Here is a 15154-nt window from a genome sequence, read left to right as displayed (position 1 = left end):
TATACACACCCAGGAAAAAGAAATTAGAAACGTAACATTTCGGCAGCAAATATAGAAGGCTGGTGTACTTCAACATCCGAGGAGGAAGCAGTGTGTACAAGGCTAAGGAAGGATGGGAATGCAGTAAAAAGGTATTTAAATACTGTGGGAACAGCTGGGATCTTCAGTGAAACGAAATTCAATAACAACAAAAATCTTACTCCCAACAATTGTGCAGGCTAATCATTGTATGATATAAAAGAGCACCAAGATAGTACATTATATATATATTTTGGAATTCTGTGCAAAAATTTCGTCAGGCCTCCTGAATTATTAAACACCAGTGGCGTAGCCTGGACGCAAATTTAGTCCTATTATGTAAATTTTTTTGTGAAAAACAAAAGATTTCTTACAAATGAATAATGATAGTGTTGTGAAAAGTCCAAAATTTGCGGACTGACCAAAGCTACTGCTAAACAAATTTTGTCTGCCATATACAACTTATTTTATGGAATTGAATGATTCGTCACGCTCAAGCGTAAAAATTAAACGGCAAATTGGAGCACTACTATTTTGGCTGTGTAAAATTGGAGAAAAGAACTCGTCTATGAAACTTTTCATCTCTATTATCCATCTTCAATAGATGTAACAGTTAACCTGTAACAATTAAAAACGACAATACTAGATCAACCACAGTCTTGAAAACACATGGAGCATGAAGACCCAACTATGTCCTATAATAACCCAGCAAAGTATGGAGAATTATTTAAATATGCATATTTAAATTATATTTAAAATTCAAATGGCGAAAATCTACATAACCGAATCTGAAGGATAAATGACAAGGAATATTAGAATTTTCTCCGTTGATTTTCATCCATTAAAGTCAAATCAGAAACATTCTATCCATACATTTATAACGAAAATAATGAAGACAATGTAGAAGACTTTGGTCTATGCTGTATATAATGCTGTGAACATATCAAATAATTTGTTACAAATCACAAGGTTTTAACTAAATTAACTCCATGATATGTTGCAAGAGAAATGTTTATTTAAAACTTAAAAAATTCAATTTGATGCACTTAGTTTACAGCAACATTAAAATAAAGATAATTAAATATTCTAAGATAAAAAGATTTATAAACGTATATTCATAAAGACATGTAAAACGTTAAATATACATATATAAATAAATCCAAATTTGTCACAATACTTTAATTGTTTCTCAAGATTAGTTAATGCCTTATGTTAGCAATAAGGTTTCAAATCGTATGAAACATAATCGTTCAAAAATTCACATGAGTCAAAGGAATGGTACTTGTGTCAGGATTACGTCTAATAACGCTACTTCCATTTAAACTATCGTCATCGTTATATTGATTTGCGTTATGGTGTTGAAAATATTCAACATGATTTGTTCCACTTCGATAGTTAAGATTCGAGTCGGCCGTCAAGTAAACATTTATCATTTCATGCAAATCGCCAGGATAACTACGTCTATTATCACTGTCGTTTTCTTTCTTGATGTGTTGCACTGCACCGCCATTTGAAAGCATGACTGTTTCTTGTGTATAGTTTACATTTGGCATTCTTGATAATCCTTCTCTTGTATGGTGCGGATGTTCTGGATTATAACTGTAAATCTGACCATTTTGAATTGTGCAGGCTGAATTTGGATAGTAAGAATTTGTCGACGTACTTGCAACGTGATATTGTGAGTTTGATAACATCGTGTTATAATTGGTGTTATAAACGGGATTATATACATCATGCGTCGTATAAGTAAAATTGGGATAAGAAAAATACTCATTAATTTGTGCAAAATCTCGTTGTACTTGGGGTCCAGTATCGCAATTTCCTCGTAAAGGTAAACTATATTTATCTTTCTTCAATAAATTTTTAGTTTTACGACGAGGACGATACTTATAATCAGGAAAATCCTTCATATGCTGAGCACGTAATCGTTTAGCTTCCTCAACATACGGTTGTTTGTCACCAGGACTTAATTTTTTCCACTTATCCCCAAGCCTCTTAGATATTTCTGAATTATGCATCTTAGGATTTTCTTGTGCCATAATTCGACGTTTTTCGCGCGACCATACCATAAATGCATTCATTGGTCTTTTTACACGTTCGGGATCTCGATCGGATCCGGGCGCCATTTTGGTATTTTTTTTAAGTTCTAAATTCGGAGAAATCCTACCAGAGATTTCATGCTCAGCCGCTTCACTGAATGAACTGTTTTTATTACTATCAAGAACAGCACTTGAAATGTTCAGGGGATTTATTGCTCCTGTGATACCTGCCGTATTCGCAACAATTTCATTTGATCTTTGAGATGATCCCACTTCACAATCGACCATCCGGCTCAAATCTGTACAATCTAAAGGCTCTTGCTTGATAAAGTCAGTATTTAGCAACATTTTTACGTTGACCGGTTGAGATCCGTTTATATCATAGTTAACAGCCATAACGGAGTCAAGCGCTGCGTCCAAAGGACATTTTAAACAGCCAGGATCGGGCATGCTTGTCACGGGCGATGAACGTCTATTATAGCTGGACGTGATTATGGTATCCAACGTTGTTAAATTGCCTGATGCCATAAATTCTAGTTACTAACCAATTGCTAGTACTATCAACGTTTGTCAACGCACACGGCGTTTACAAATTGAGAAATGATTGAAAGTGTTTTGAACTTTGACAGTACTATAATTCGTTCAATCTTTCAATTGTCTAGCCATAGCAGTATCGTAAATTTTGAGCTTATTGCCATGCTATTTATTGATTGACAATGCGCGAGTCGATCAACCGTAAGCCAATCAGCGTTAAGTACTTGACAAAAATTATAAAGCGGCTTTATACATATCGGACTTTACGACGTAGGGAGAAGGAAAAGCTAATGTGGAATGGATACATTTTTATTTTTGAGAACATATCACACTTTAAATGTATCACAGTCGCGATCAGATGTTTTAATTAGGAATTAATCAAGAAATGGAAAGGAAGTGAGGGTTTAGCTAAGTAGTCTCCATTGCCAGCACGAAATATTATCACCAACGCAGGTGTTGATATGCTTCGTCGATCATACGCACATTGAAATCGAGTATTTGAGATTTTATTACTGCTGTAACTCTTGTAAAATTAAAAGCACAGATCTCTTACACATGAATTCGCCATAAAATATCGAAATTCGAATACACAGTTATCACAAATTTCACAACATTTTCATGACAGCATTGAGCCGTTTCTATAGTAATAAAAAAATTTGCATTGGCTGTCTTCCATAAGATTGCAAACAATAATTAATTTTCAATGCTGCTACACGATTGATCACCAAATATCACTGCTATCAAATTTATAATTGTTGACCCGAGGCGTCAAGTGTCATTTATGTCAAAAATTGCTCGCTGATTTTTTAAAAGCGCAACCGTTTCGAAACATTTCATTATGTCAAATAAGTATATGAAACGATTTTTAATCTATAGTAGTGAAATGTTTCGGAAACAGGAAATATATTATAATAGCGTCAACCTTCCTAAGCCCTCTTTATCAAATTATCACCGGAACAAAGCTAAAAGCGGTTCAAATGCACTGTTAGTGACCGTAAAAAATAATCACTAGAATATGTAAATGTCTGCATCGAGTTTTTGTCCAATAAAATACTTTTTCATCAATTCGGAATATATTATTTAAAGTTAAAAAATAATCCATATGATTGAAAGAATAAGAAAACTGGTTATTTTTCAACTGAATTGAAAAGTATTGAAACTCACTTGAAATTGAAAAAAAGACAAAACCGTAAAAATTAACGCACCATAAAAAAATATTCACATTTTCGATGCTAATAAATGTGCCGTCATTTCCTGATTAGTTAAATACAAAATGCTACCAATACCAAAAGTGAAAACATACATACATACATAGTAAATATTGTACAAAAGGAGTATTATACAAGCTCACATTCGTCATGATGTGTTGAAATGTTTCTGCAGCAAAACTAGAGTACGACGAACGTCAAGAAGAACTGATTCATTTAAATTAAGCACCTAAAATAGAAAGAGATGACGGACGATAATTTTGTTGTGTTGAACGATATGCAGATAACTTATTCTATAAATTATACAAAAATTTTAATCAACCAAAAAACACAAGCATAAGATACGTTTCAATTAAAAAAAGTAGAAACTCGTCAGCTTTTCGGGTTTTTTTTTGACAAATTATGTTTAAATGAGATCACACAAAAAAATTGTCTTCTCGATCAAGAAATAAGACATTGACAAGTTGATGCATCACTATATGTAAATTTGCATGAAAAATTTTGAACATAAAGAACAAGGAGACTTGAAATAAGACAAGATATTTTTGACTGCCTAACAAACTTGCATATCGTTTAAAGTTAAAACGTTAACACTTCATGTCAATATTACTTAGGTGTCCAGGTATTAATTAATAAAACAGTACTCGAAAACCGGATACAAACGACAGGATGAAGAGAAGGTTCCTTTTATCTTATACAATATTGGATAGCTCGCGTAAATTATCACATACAATATTGCATGTATCAAAGCAGTTAAGTTCACGAATGAAAAATAATTTTAGATCACATAAAATTTCACAGCAAATTACGCACGCATATCTTTCAAAAGACGATGTGCAGATTTTTTGATGGCGATTTATCATAGCTACTACGCCAAAACTTAATTCATTATCTCCAACAAAGGAATTTAAAAATGCCATAACAATTTTGGAAAATTTTATTCCCACGGTAATACAATCTCATTGATAGTGCGTGCAGTCCAGACGGATAGAAAGGAATTTTTACAGAATCAAGAATTTTACGCCACTCTACTTTGCACAATTTTCTCGTTGTTTTTCAAATGTACAATTCACGCTCTATGAAGTGCATGCTAAGTCAACTGTTTCCTTTCTACACGTCAGAGAAGTTGAAGATAAATACAGAAAAAGAGAATCTATAACTTACCGGATGACGTAAATACTGTAATTCTAATAATTCCTCAAGTTGTAATTCTGTTTGAGCAATACCCACTCCAGGTATATCTAAAGTCAACGACACAATGCTTTACAAAAACGAAATTGTATTTCTTTATCATGCCAAGAAAAAAGCGCTCTGGAATGACTGGAGATCAAAATCACAAGATGAGGAAAAATGCAATAACAACATTGAACTTCTTGATGTAGGCAAGCGGGGCTTTTTCAGTTTGCAATGTAAACTGACCTTTAGACAACAAAGAAACTTTATATATTCCACGAGAGGGACTCTTTATTGTAAAATATAAACTTGATTTTCTATAAGAAAAAAATACATCGTTTTGACCACACTTCAACTAGTAAAAGCTGTCACCAAAAACGGTTTGGCTAACAAAACTGAATACGAGTTTATAGTTTCCATCCAAGCAATTATGAAATTGACGAAAAAATAAAAACATCGACAATCTGATTCTACGGAGCAAATCATTGACACTTCATAAAGTATAAAATTGGATTCATCGTATATACACTGACCGTTTCTCCGGAATATTATGGCTTTCGATAATAATTCCTTCTTTTTCGAGTTGTGTAAAAGAATATTTAACATCATGTGGAGATTTATGACGATGACCTTGAACTAGACCACCATCCTGAAGTTAAAACATCAAAAAGTTATTTACCTGCACTAAAAATGTGTATTTCATTTTAAGTCACAACTGTCACATTGGCGTTGCATTGCCTATCATTATAACAAAATTTAAAAAAAAACTTCTTAGCAAGTTTTCTAAGAAGCATCTCCGCACAAATTTATAACATTAAATTTCACCATAAATGGATTTTGCGAGACTAAAACAAACTTACAACAACTACATAGATAATTCAAGTTTGCGTTGCGCAACGCGACGTCACAAGTTGCGTAATTTACATAATACAAAATCTATTCTGAGTCTAAGAATGAAAGGAGATATGTACAAACTGTTTTAAAAATTTCACAGTCAATTTAAAGGTTCTGCTCAATAAAACATAAATTAAATATCAAGATTTGCCATTCATAAAAATATTTTATGCAGGCTTTAAGATTTGGTAAATCAATCTGATATTATATAGTCAATGTAATTACAGTTGTTTTGAGTCACTCGTAACGGATAAGAAATTCCAGCGTATGAACATTACGTATGCATATATCGATATTCTTAATGTTAATTTTTTTTAAAATACTTTGAATGATCCAAATTTATGCAGTTTCGCATTTCAGCCGCTCAGTTGGAATGGCTTTGAGTAAAATTCGTCCAACAAGATTAACCAATAGAATATTAAATTTGTTCCTACGTATTTCAGGAACAATAAAAAACTTAAATATTCTCATTATGTCACAAATGAGAAATAGTAATAATTAGTGACATGCGTCGTTACCAACCAATCAAATTGTAGGATTTCTTAACACCATATTCCGAAGATGCCGACTCGTTAATTTTGCACACACACCACGTTCACAAGCACAAATAAATTATCATATCAACGTTAAAAGGCACTGACCTTACTAGCAGCTCGTTGTCTGACTACATGCAAATATTCTAAAAATTATTGGAAAATTCCGTTAAAACTTCTCTCCCATTGCACATATTTAACGTAAAAGAACGAAAATAGTTTACCTTTGTACGCGTCAAGTTGTTTAACTAAAAAGTTCCTGTGGTCGCAAATTGTCTAAAAAAACATCAACGAATATATATAAAATTCATCATCTCACATGAATAAGCGTATAGTCGGGTTGTTCGTACAAAAAAGTTCATCAGCCTAAAACTCAAACTACTAATTGAACGTGCATAAAAAAATTAAGTTTTCACTTTCTCTTTAGTTTTAGTCGTGACATGACTTTAAAAAGCTTCTTTTCCAACAATTATGATAATTTTACAAACCTTGTGTACTCTCTTCAAGCTCTCGAGTTGGTTATTAAGTTCATCAAACTGATGCAGCCTTGAGTCTACTTCCTTCGAAAAACAATGACAAAATTCAAAAAAATCCTTGCTTTTGCCCGTCTCGCCCTTTGAGATATCTTACCATTTTGACATCCATATAAAATTCCTCTTCTTCGAGAAATGCAGCTCCTGTTTGCCTAACATTTTCGTATTTTTGCAGCAAAAATTCAGATAAGGCTGAAACAGCAGCCTCGCTATCTGCAAGATTAACAGCGGCTGCAAGTGCCATAGTTAACGTTGGCTCTAGCAGTAGTTTAGGTCTCTGAAAATAAATTTTTTTAATAATCAATGACGATACCAAGCAGTCCCAAGATGCAATAATGTGCCTTCAATGACTAGGGTACATTATACGAATCAGCTGGGAAAGCTGTCATTTTCGCAATAATTCTTTGCCATGCAAATTGGTCTTCTAATTATAATTTTGCACAGTATTTGAACGGTTTATCAATGTAAATACTCGCTTAATTTGCATGGTTGAAATATCAAACATGAATGAATGAGAAAAATCAAACGACTTTTATATCAACAAGGATAATCAAGTAAAAATAACGATTTGAAACTAGACAAGATACAATTAAACATGACACAAACACATACCATACAAAACAATTCAGAAAGTAATTGTTTCCACTGACTTCGTTGAACACCGTTTCCATTGTTTCTTGCCAATGTTGAATTGAGAGACTCAAATCGTACAACTGTGAAGACAACATTTCAAATCATGTAGAAATAAAGTAGGGCAGAATGTGTAGCTCACATTGAAAACGAGAGATAAAAATGTGGAAAAACGAAGTACACGGAATGTGTACAAATGTGAAAAGTTAAAGCAAACGAATTCTATAACTTACGCAGAAATAAACTTCAAATCATTGTAAGGTGATGATGAAAAAACCCAAATAAACAAACAAACAACAAGTAAAATTATCTAACCAGGTACTTGTTCCCAACGACTGTTTAAACTTAACGTTATCGAAATATCTTCAAGATAAGACAATTGTGGTTTTGGTGGACCCATATCGCTTAATATGGTGTTCAAAGGGTCGTCTTCCGTTAAATTCTAATATGAAAAAACATAATTTTGTTTTTTATTTGGCATAATAATTACACACAGAACAAAATGAGCTTGTCTCTATGGAACAAGCCATCATATATGCAATTAAATGCTTTCCCAAGTTTGTCCTAGCCACATTTATTGAGCTTCTATTAAAATTAGACTTAAGTTACCGTGCATGAAAATATGTTTATCTGCAAGTCTATCACTATTTGTATATATTTGTAGATGTAGATCGTCCAGGTTAGTACAGTCCTGAGAAGGACTGTTGTTGTTGATGTTGACTGACGTTTCGACAACCTTAGCGGTTGTCAACATTACTTCTCAGGACTCTACCAACATGGACGATCTACATCTACAGAGGATTTAGCGATACTCCCGGGGTTCAAACAATTTACTTTACTATTAGTATAATTGTATAAGTCAACTGTACACATTTAACAGCATTATAAAATTAGCAACCTTGCATTTAATTTTACAGTTCAAACATTGCTACTTACAAGATCTCGTTTGTATTTCATGATAAGACCATGAAAATGATAAATTTGATTAAGAGTAATGTTTATTTCTGTCTTCTTTGACAAACCAATATAAAGTTCCATCTAAACACAATTGAAATAAATGATAATTAAATAAACAAGTCACCATAAAATTTTAGAAAGAGCTTTACCTCAAGTGAACTGTAAAATGGTGGAACGGAACACAAGTTATTCAAAAAATTCTGTTTAAATAAAAAAAGTTTAGTAGGAACAAGTAATAAAACATAAAGAGTAATGGGATTATCAGTCATCTGGATCTATAAAACTCAAATGGTGAACATTACATAAATCAAATTTTCAATGCAAACTAAATTTTAACAAAGAGCGTGATATAAAATGTAATACGCGATGGTGTGTGTATTTGCTGTCAATCACCACAAGACAAACAACTACTATCTATCAATCAACATAAGAGAAACAACTACCATCTGCTAATCACCACAAGACAGACTCCTATTATTTGGCCATCAGAATGCATAGTCATTTATATCAAGCGCTTGTGTATAAAACAATTATTAATACATAATTATACAAGACAAGTATAATTGCTTACGCATAAACGTTTCTTGTGTTTCTCAACGAATACGCTCAAAGGTTGCATGTAATCTTCCTTAAATCGTGTCTTTCCTGGCGTAACATTAGCTGTATGTTGAATGATTTTAGCGATCTGCAATTTTCAAACAGTATCTTTAATAAGCAACTGGTTTGAAGCATGCAGGAAAACGTCAAATCTTCCAAATCGAATATCATTTAAATACTACGTACCAAAAGTAGATTTCTTCTTGTAACTGAATTTGGCTGTTTGCTCATTAGCATGTATACTGAAACACAATACACATCAAGTACATAAATTATCATTGATAAACAAGTTATCGTAAAAACAGAAAAAATGGGTGCATTTAAACTGAAAGACTCTCAAACAACCAATCAGATAGAAAAACGTATGTTTGTGACTTACCATGAGGAGACACGATGGCCGGGTTAATAAATCGCAGAAGGAAAAAGCCACCAATGAGAGAACAAATTTTATCGTTAAATTTATCATTTGCATCTTCAGATTGCTCACAAAGGTCAGGAAATTTCTCCTACAAGATAAATCGAACTTAAAGAATGTACGTGAATGTACATTCATGCAGTATTTCCAAATTTATATTAAGTTTGACTAAACACAAGCTAACTCTCTCATACTTCAATTCGTTTACACTAACATACCCATCTATTATTAACTTACCATAGCCAATTTTCTAACGGTGTAACATATCCATCGAATGCCAAAAGGAACTCGGTCGACGGAACTTTCCATAATGTCTACAAATTTCTGTGCAAGACTTTTCAATTTTTGTAAACGTACGGTTACGTTAAAGAATAATAAAATTAATACGAGATAAAAGATATTGACAAATCATATAATAGGGGAAAGAGCTTAGTTGTTAGGAAGAGAATTGATTTTTCACAACCATCTGTAATGAGTACTCTGGTGGCTCCACAAAACAACTTCAACAATATGTACTCGTATGTACTGTTCCCATAAGTGCAAAAATCCCCTTTGCACTATTTGGTGATAAACGGAGGGCACTTGTTAACATTTCCCTTTCCCTTATTTAAAGACAAAAAAGGATATGAATTACAACAGTTTCTTGAACCCTTTTATCGTCCTGCACCTAAAGAAGATATTTCATATTTACAAAAATGCCACAAAAACTATTCAAAAGTGAAGCAATCACCACACGTTAGATATATATGTACCTGCTCAGGAGATACCGCAGCAATATCCTCATTGTCCAAATCGTATAATCTTGCATAAACCTATTTTCCAAAATGAACAAGTATAAAAAGTGTTTGCATCATTTCCCGTGTCTTCACCGTCAGTTGGATCGCGAAATAACAATTTTCTCACCAAAGATTTTTGTAGTTACCAACGTATACAGGACATACTATCGTTTTTTAAATGTTTAACTAAGTTCATGTAATCTTCAAACTTTTTCATTCAAAAAACTACAACAGTTATATGTAAATAAAAAGCACTAAAACACATCCGTACAAGATCGTACAATATTACGGGGTTTTTATACCTTCATTGGATTGATTTCCAAATCTAAATCTAAATCACCACAAATTTCACGAATTGGATCTTCGAGTGTTTCCTTTAAATATTCCTGACCAGGTCCACGTCTTTAGAAAGAAAACGAAATAATTCAATCTACTGTATAGTAATATAAAGATAAATAAAAGATATAATAATCATGATAATAATGGAATTGACATATTAAATAGTTAAACAGTTAAAGTACTATGTGATTGTGGCACATATAAAAAAATTATAATATCATAAAACATTAAGATTTAACGAGTCTAAAATTGAACTTATCTATATAATGAACTACAGGACAACGTTTAAAACGTTCAGTGTTACAAGTTAAATTATATTCATGACATAAATTTTTCATTTTTCCCATAGTGCATGATTTTTTAAGACTTCACCATCTTCATTGTTGAAGATACTACACAAAAAGTTTATGTTACAATAAAAAAATAAAATGACGTCATCTTCTACCTGGTATACGATGACATCATCCTTGATATTGCCGTGTTAGCTCGAAGTACACCATTGAATCCTTCAGCCTCGTCAAACTCATATTTCAAGGAAAGCTAGAGAAGTTGATAAAATAAGTCAAAATTTTATTATACACATATCTCCATTTCTACTGTACAGATTGCCAGCAACTCAAATTCTAAGTATCCATAGTTTAATGTATATCTTAATTCTGTTCTATTTGATGGGAAAAAAAATGGCATTAGCTAAGAAGTTTTGGTTCGGCTACAAACGACGAGGACAAGAAAAATTCTTTCCAAATCGAGTTTCGACCAACTTCTTTTCATATAATTGCAACGAAGCAACGCAAAAAGATGTAATTCCAAACAAGTTGATGAAACTGAAGACATCTCGCTAAGATATCTTCGAAAGTGGATAGCTGTTTAACCAAGGAAGACATTTTGTGAGACAAGTTGACACAAAAAGTACGGAAAAAAGTACGATGAAATGCTTTCATGTTTATCGACCATAAGTGGTTCCATACCTCAAACATACAAAGCAAAAGATGTTCTTCCCTTTCTTCGTATTGCTGACCATAAAGAGAAAACATAACAGTTTCTAAAAGATCTGAAATAAATATTGGAAATGTGTGTGAAATAAAACGGATATAAGAAAAACAAGTAGCTTAAATGTGCATAATATTCCTCTGATCTATTATGGCATGCAAATCTGTTACTCACAAAATTACATTTATATCATAAGGCAGTGATGATCCTTACAGTACTACACTCCCCTCATAAAAATATGTTCAAATGGCTAACGTTTTTTTAGTTAAAGAAGTAGTAAATGTACTCTTTCAAAAAACATATTAACGCGAAATTTAGCGGTTGAATTTGATGGGTTGGATGTCAACGGTTTAAATATGCACAAAGCACGCATTTATATAATTTCAAGAGAAAGAATATTGGTCATGCAGTAAACAGTATAAATCATACCATCAATTTCATTCATTGAAACAGATCTTGTTAACTGTGCTACATAAAAAGGTTCCGTTTGAAGCAAATAGAACAACTGTCCATATATCTAAAATAAGATGAACAGAAGAATAACAAGAAAAAGAAAACCGTTTGACTCGAAATGAGAGACAAAAATCATCGAAGAAGAGAGTTGTTATTCGTGAATAATGGTTTTGTTTTAAAACAATTGACTCTATACACAAATATAACGCACAACACGTAGCCAAGATAGAATTAAACAGTAACATCCCAACCTGTCTTTCCAGTTCATCTTTGATTACACCTAAAAAAAAAATATCGACATAATACATTAATAAAGGCGATTTTAAAACATAAAGATATCTATTGTAAGAGAAGATTTAATCTTCCTAAACAGATTATAAATTAAGCTGATTATATCGGAGACGACAGCGATGAAACCGGATTAAGCAATATAATCGTGTCCCACGTACAATCCGTTTTCTTTGTGCATTTTATATGTTGTACAGTAGGAAAACGATGATGAATTTTTTGAAAAAGAAACTAATATCAGATGCTAACTCCTTGGCATCATATTTGGCGAATATTAGCCCCTTGGATGTCATATTTGGAGGATACTAGCCTCATGGATGTCATATTTGGTACAAAGGGAATAAGCGTTACAAATTAGTTTGATGAACAGTAGCAAAACAAACAGTTGAGAAATAAAGACGAAATTATTTTAATTGCCTATTTTTAAAGACGAAAAAAGAAACCAGGAACATATTTGACCTAATTTACAAAAACAAAGAAAAGTGATTCATATCTTTTATTAAATTTCTTTTTGAATAAAATGCTTTAAGATGATAAGTTAGAACAATCGAAGATGATTACTATTTCAAAAAAAAAGTATGACATGAATTATCACAAGATTCTCATGAACAATATGCCGCTGACAAAGGTCAACCAATGTGAGTTAAAAGAAAAAATTCGTGGGTGCTTTTCGGTCTGTGTAAAACAAATGCAAAATGTAGTTGCTTGCACTTACAAATAAGAACAATATAGCTAATGCATTGAAGCGTTGCGTAAGCGTTACATAAGCGTTGCAGAATTTGCTTTTATTATCGTAATGAACTATCTTACATCAAGTCTTAACATGTTTTATCTCAAACTAGCTTTTGTTACAAATCTCTTGTGTGAGAGACTTGACGATCCGGACAAAGATCTAAAAAAGCTCTATCTCGTGGCTTTAATATATCAAACAAAGAAGTACCTGTTCTCAAAAACAATTAAATAACCAAGAAATAAAGTTAATGTTTTAGTCGCGATACGTTGCTATCTAGGACTATTAAAGAGACAAAAACGATAACTGTAAAACGTGTTTAATTCGCATCATACCAGATTATAAACTGTATAAACAATATTTCACAGACAACAATATCAAACTTGGCAACAAGGAAACTGGAACCAAAATATCAAGGAAAGATTGTTTTTGCTTTCTCGAAATCTTTCAGCATTATAAAAGCTATTGCAGAGGAAAATATACCTTCCCTAATGCGGGGATTTACTTTACAAGCATTCCTACTGTCTTACTGGATCCTAATACAAATAAAATTTCCCATTGATTATTTATTCAGTCGTGATTTAAGGCTAAGTGAGCAGTTAGTGATAATACGCAGAACATTAGCGAGAAAAATCATGTTTTATTTCAACAATTTCTATGGCAAGCGTAATATTACTTATTTGTTCACTGAACAAGTAAATACTTTTTGCAAAATAACTTTTTGTCTGCTATTAAAACGCATACAATAACACTAATACGAAAGCAATTTCAACCAACTACATAGAAAATAAAAAGGATAACGTGCACGATGACAAAATGACAACTGTGAATTAATTTAAAAGTTACTTTGTTTCAGATATAGAAAAATTTCGCGTACATCATAAGATCTCTTTCTAAATAATTTCCTGTCGCTTATTTTGAAATTCAAACAGAGATACTACAAACAAACTGTAGCATAAATCTATAAGTCACCTACCCACTCTCTTACATCCTTGATCAATTCTATCTGACAGTTCCTAAATACAATTTAAATACATTAAATTTTATTGAGTTTAATTGAAACAGATTTGTGGGTTTTCAACAACAAAATAAACTGTTCTGTCAAATGCAATATTTTAGCTCCGAATCGAAAACTCTGACACAGCGTGTCATGTATTCAGTTATGATTAAAACAACAGAAATGGCAAATTCACAAATCACAACGAGATATAAATAAAAATTTACCTCAACAGATATTCTGTGATTAATGAGCAGCGCAATTCGTTTATCGAAGAAGCGAACATCGCGGTCAAGTTCAAAATTCCGTTTACTCTGTTGTGAAATTTCTGCTTTGAGATCTTGAAGTTGACTACGAACTTTGAAGAAGGAATATAATATATGACAACTATAATAACATTTTCCTTTCAGAAAAATATTTGAATGAAAACTTACTCTTTTCTATTTTATCGTGTTGAGAAAAACTCGGCCTGCGTGCTAAATCGTCGGCCATGACTGTATATTCATATCCTATACTTTACACGTAAGTAATGCATTGAAGATTACGAAGTTGATTGTCAGAGAAAAATAGCTTCGTTCATTTCATTGCCGAACAGCAATGATACAATGGTTAAGAAATAATAATTACTCTAATTTTCATCGGAATTTAATATTTACGTTACCAAATTCCGACATCAAATAACGTCGTCTGTACTTAAAATTATAAAATTAAATATGGAAATCTATACTTTGTTGAAATTATTAGCACTTTTCATTGGCTCATAAAGCGGAAGTGATAAATTAACAGATCTCGAGCGGCGATATTTTTGGTGTGGTAAAGGCACGGGCTAAACTCGAGTATTATGAAACTACCCTGGTACAAAATAGGAGTCAAAAAGAAAGTGAATGGTAGTTTTATAGTCGAAGAACTTATAAATATAGTTATATTTAATACAAATATTCAATAATTTATTTTGGGTAATGGTGTTGTTACTGAATATTTTTAGATTTTTCTTAATGTCACAAAATTGTTTCCGGTAACGTAAGAAAAAATGAATTTAAAATCACTTCA

At 32.2% G+C, this 15154-nt stretch overlaps 2 protein-coding genes across 2 annotated transcripts; both read right to left on the bottom strand.

Annotated features, from left to right (window-relative positions):
* Window positions 1-927: 927 nt before the first annotated feature.
* On the bottom strand, window positions 928-3602 carry LOC124446071 (transcription factor Sox-3-A-like). Its single transcript, XM_046996862.1, has one exon. It carries the CDS (start codon window positions 2583-2585, stop codon window positions 1269-1271), a length of 1317 nt encoding a protein of 438 aa, XP_046852818.1. The 5' UTR covers window positions 2586-3602; the 3' UTR covers window positions 928-1268.
* Window positions 3603-3814: 212 nt separating this feature from the next.
* On the bottom strand, window positions 3815-14821 carry LOC124446070 (GTPase-activating protein-like). The gene is made up of 26 exons (XM_046996861.1): window positions 14539-14821; window positions 14332-14462; window positions 14084-14123; window positions 12341-12369; window positions 12066-12153; window positions 11615-11697; window positions 11092-11186; window positions 10610-10709; window positions 10284-10343; window positions 10159-10198; window positions 9769-9884; window positions 9496-9622; window positions 9303-9358; window positions 9091-9204; window positions 8669-8719; window positions 8499-8600; window positions 7878-8004; window positions 7545-7645; window positions 7030-7209; window positions 6888-6959; window positions 6624-6675; window positions 6508-6545; window positions 5506-5621; window positions 5219-5289; window positions 4964-5040; window positions 3815-4028 (listed from the first exon to the last, which is right to left on the bottom strand). Exons 1-26 carry the CDS (start codon window positions 14594-14596, stop codon window positions 3948-3950), a joined length of 2205 nt encoding a protein of 734 aa, XP_046852817.1. The 5' UTR covers window positions 14597-14821; the 3' UTR covers window positions 3815-3947.
* Window positions 14822-15154: the final 333 nt, after the last annotated feature.

The sequence above is a fragment of the Xenia sp. Carnegie-2017 genome, unplaced genomic scaffold, assembly GCF_021976095.1.
Source record: "Xenia sp. Carnegie-2017 unplaced genomic scaffold, XeniaSp_v1 HiC_scaffold_22, whole genome shotgun sequence".
In the NCBI taxonomy this organism is placed as follows: domain Eukaryota; kingdom Metazoa; phylum Cnidaria; class Anthozoa; order Malacalcyonacea; family Xeniidae; genus Xenia; species Xenia sp. Carnegie-2017.
Note: the sequence above shows the minus strand (reverse complement) of the source record. Positions and strands in the feature narration are given on the sequence as shown.

Excerpts from the sequence above, each read along its gene's own strand:
- LOC124446071 (XM_046996862.1), bottom strand. The coding sequence starts at position 2,585 with ATGGCATCAGGCAATTTAACAACGTTGGATACCATAATCACGTCCAGC.
- LOC124446070 (XM_046996861.1), bottom strand. The coding sequence starts at position 14,596 with ATGGCCGACGATTTAGCACGCAGGCCGAGTTTTTCTCAACACGATAAA. Across the intron at positions 7,210-7,544 it reads TTTCTGAATTGTTTTGTATG|AGACCTAAACTACTGCTAGA; the intron begins GTATGTGTTTGT and ends ATTTATTTTCAG. Across the intron at positions 6,676-6,887 it reads GCTTGAAGAGAGTACACAAG|ACAATTTGCGACCACAGGAA; the intron begins GTTTGTAAAATT and ends ATGTTTTTTTAG.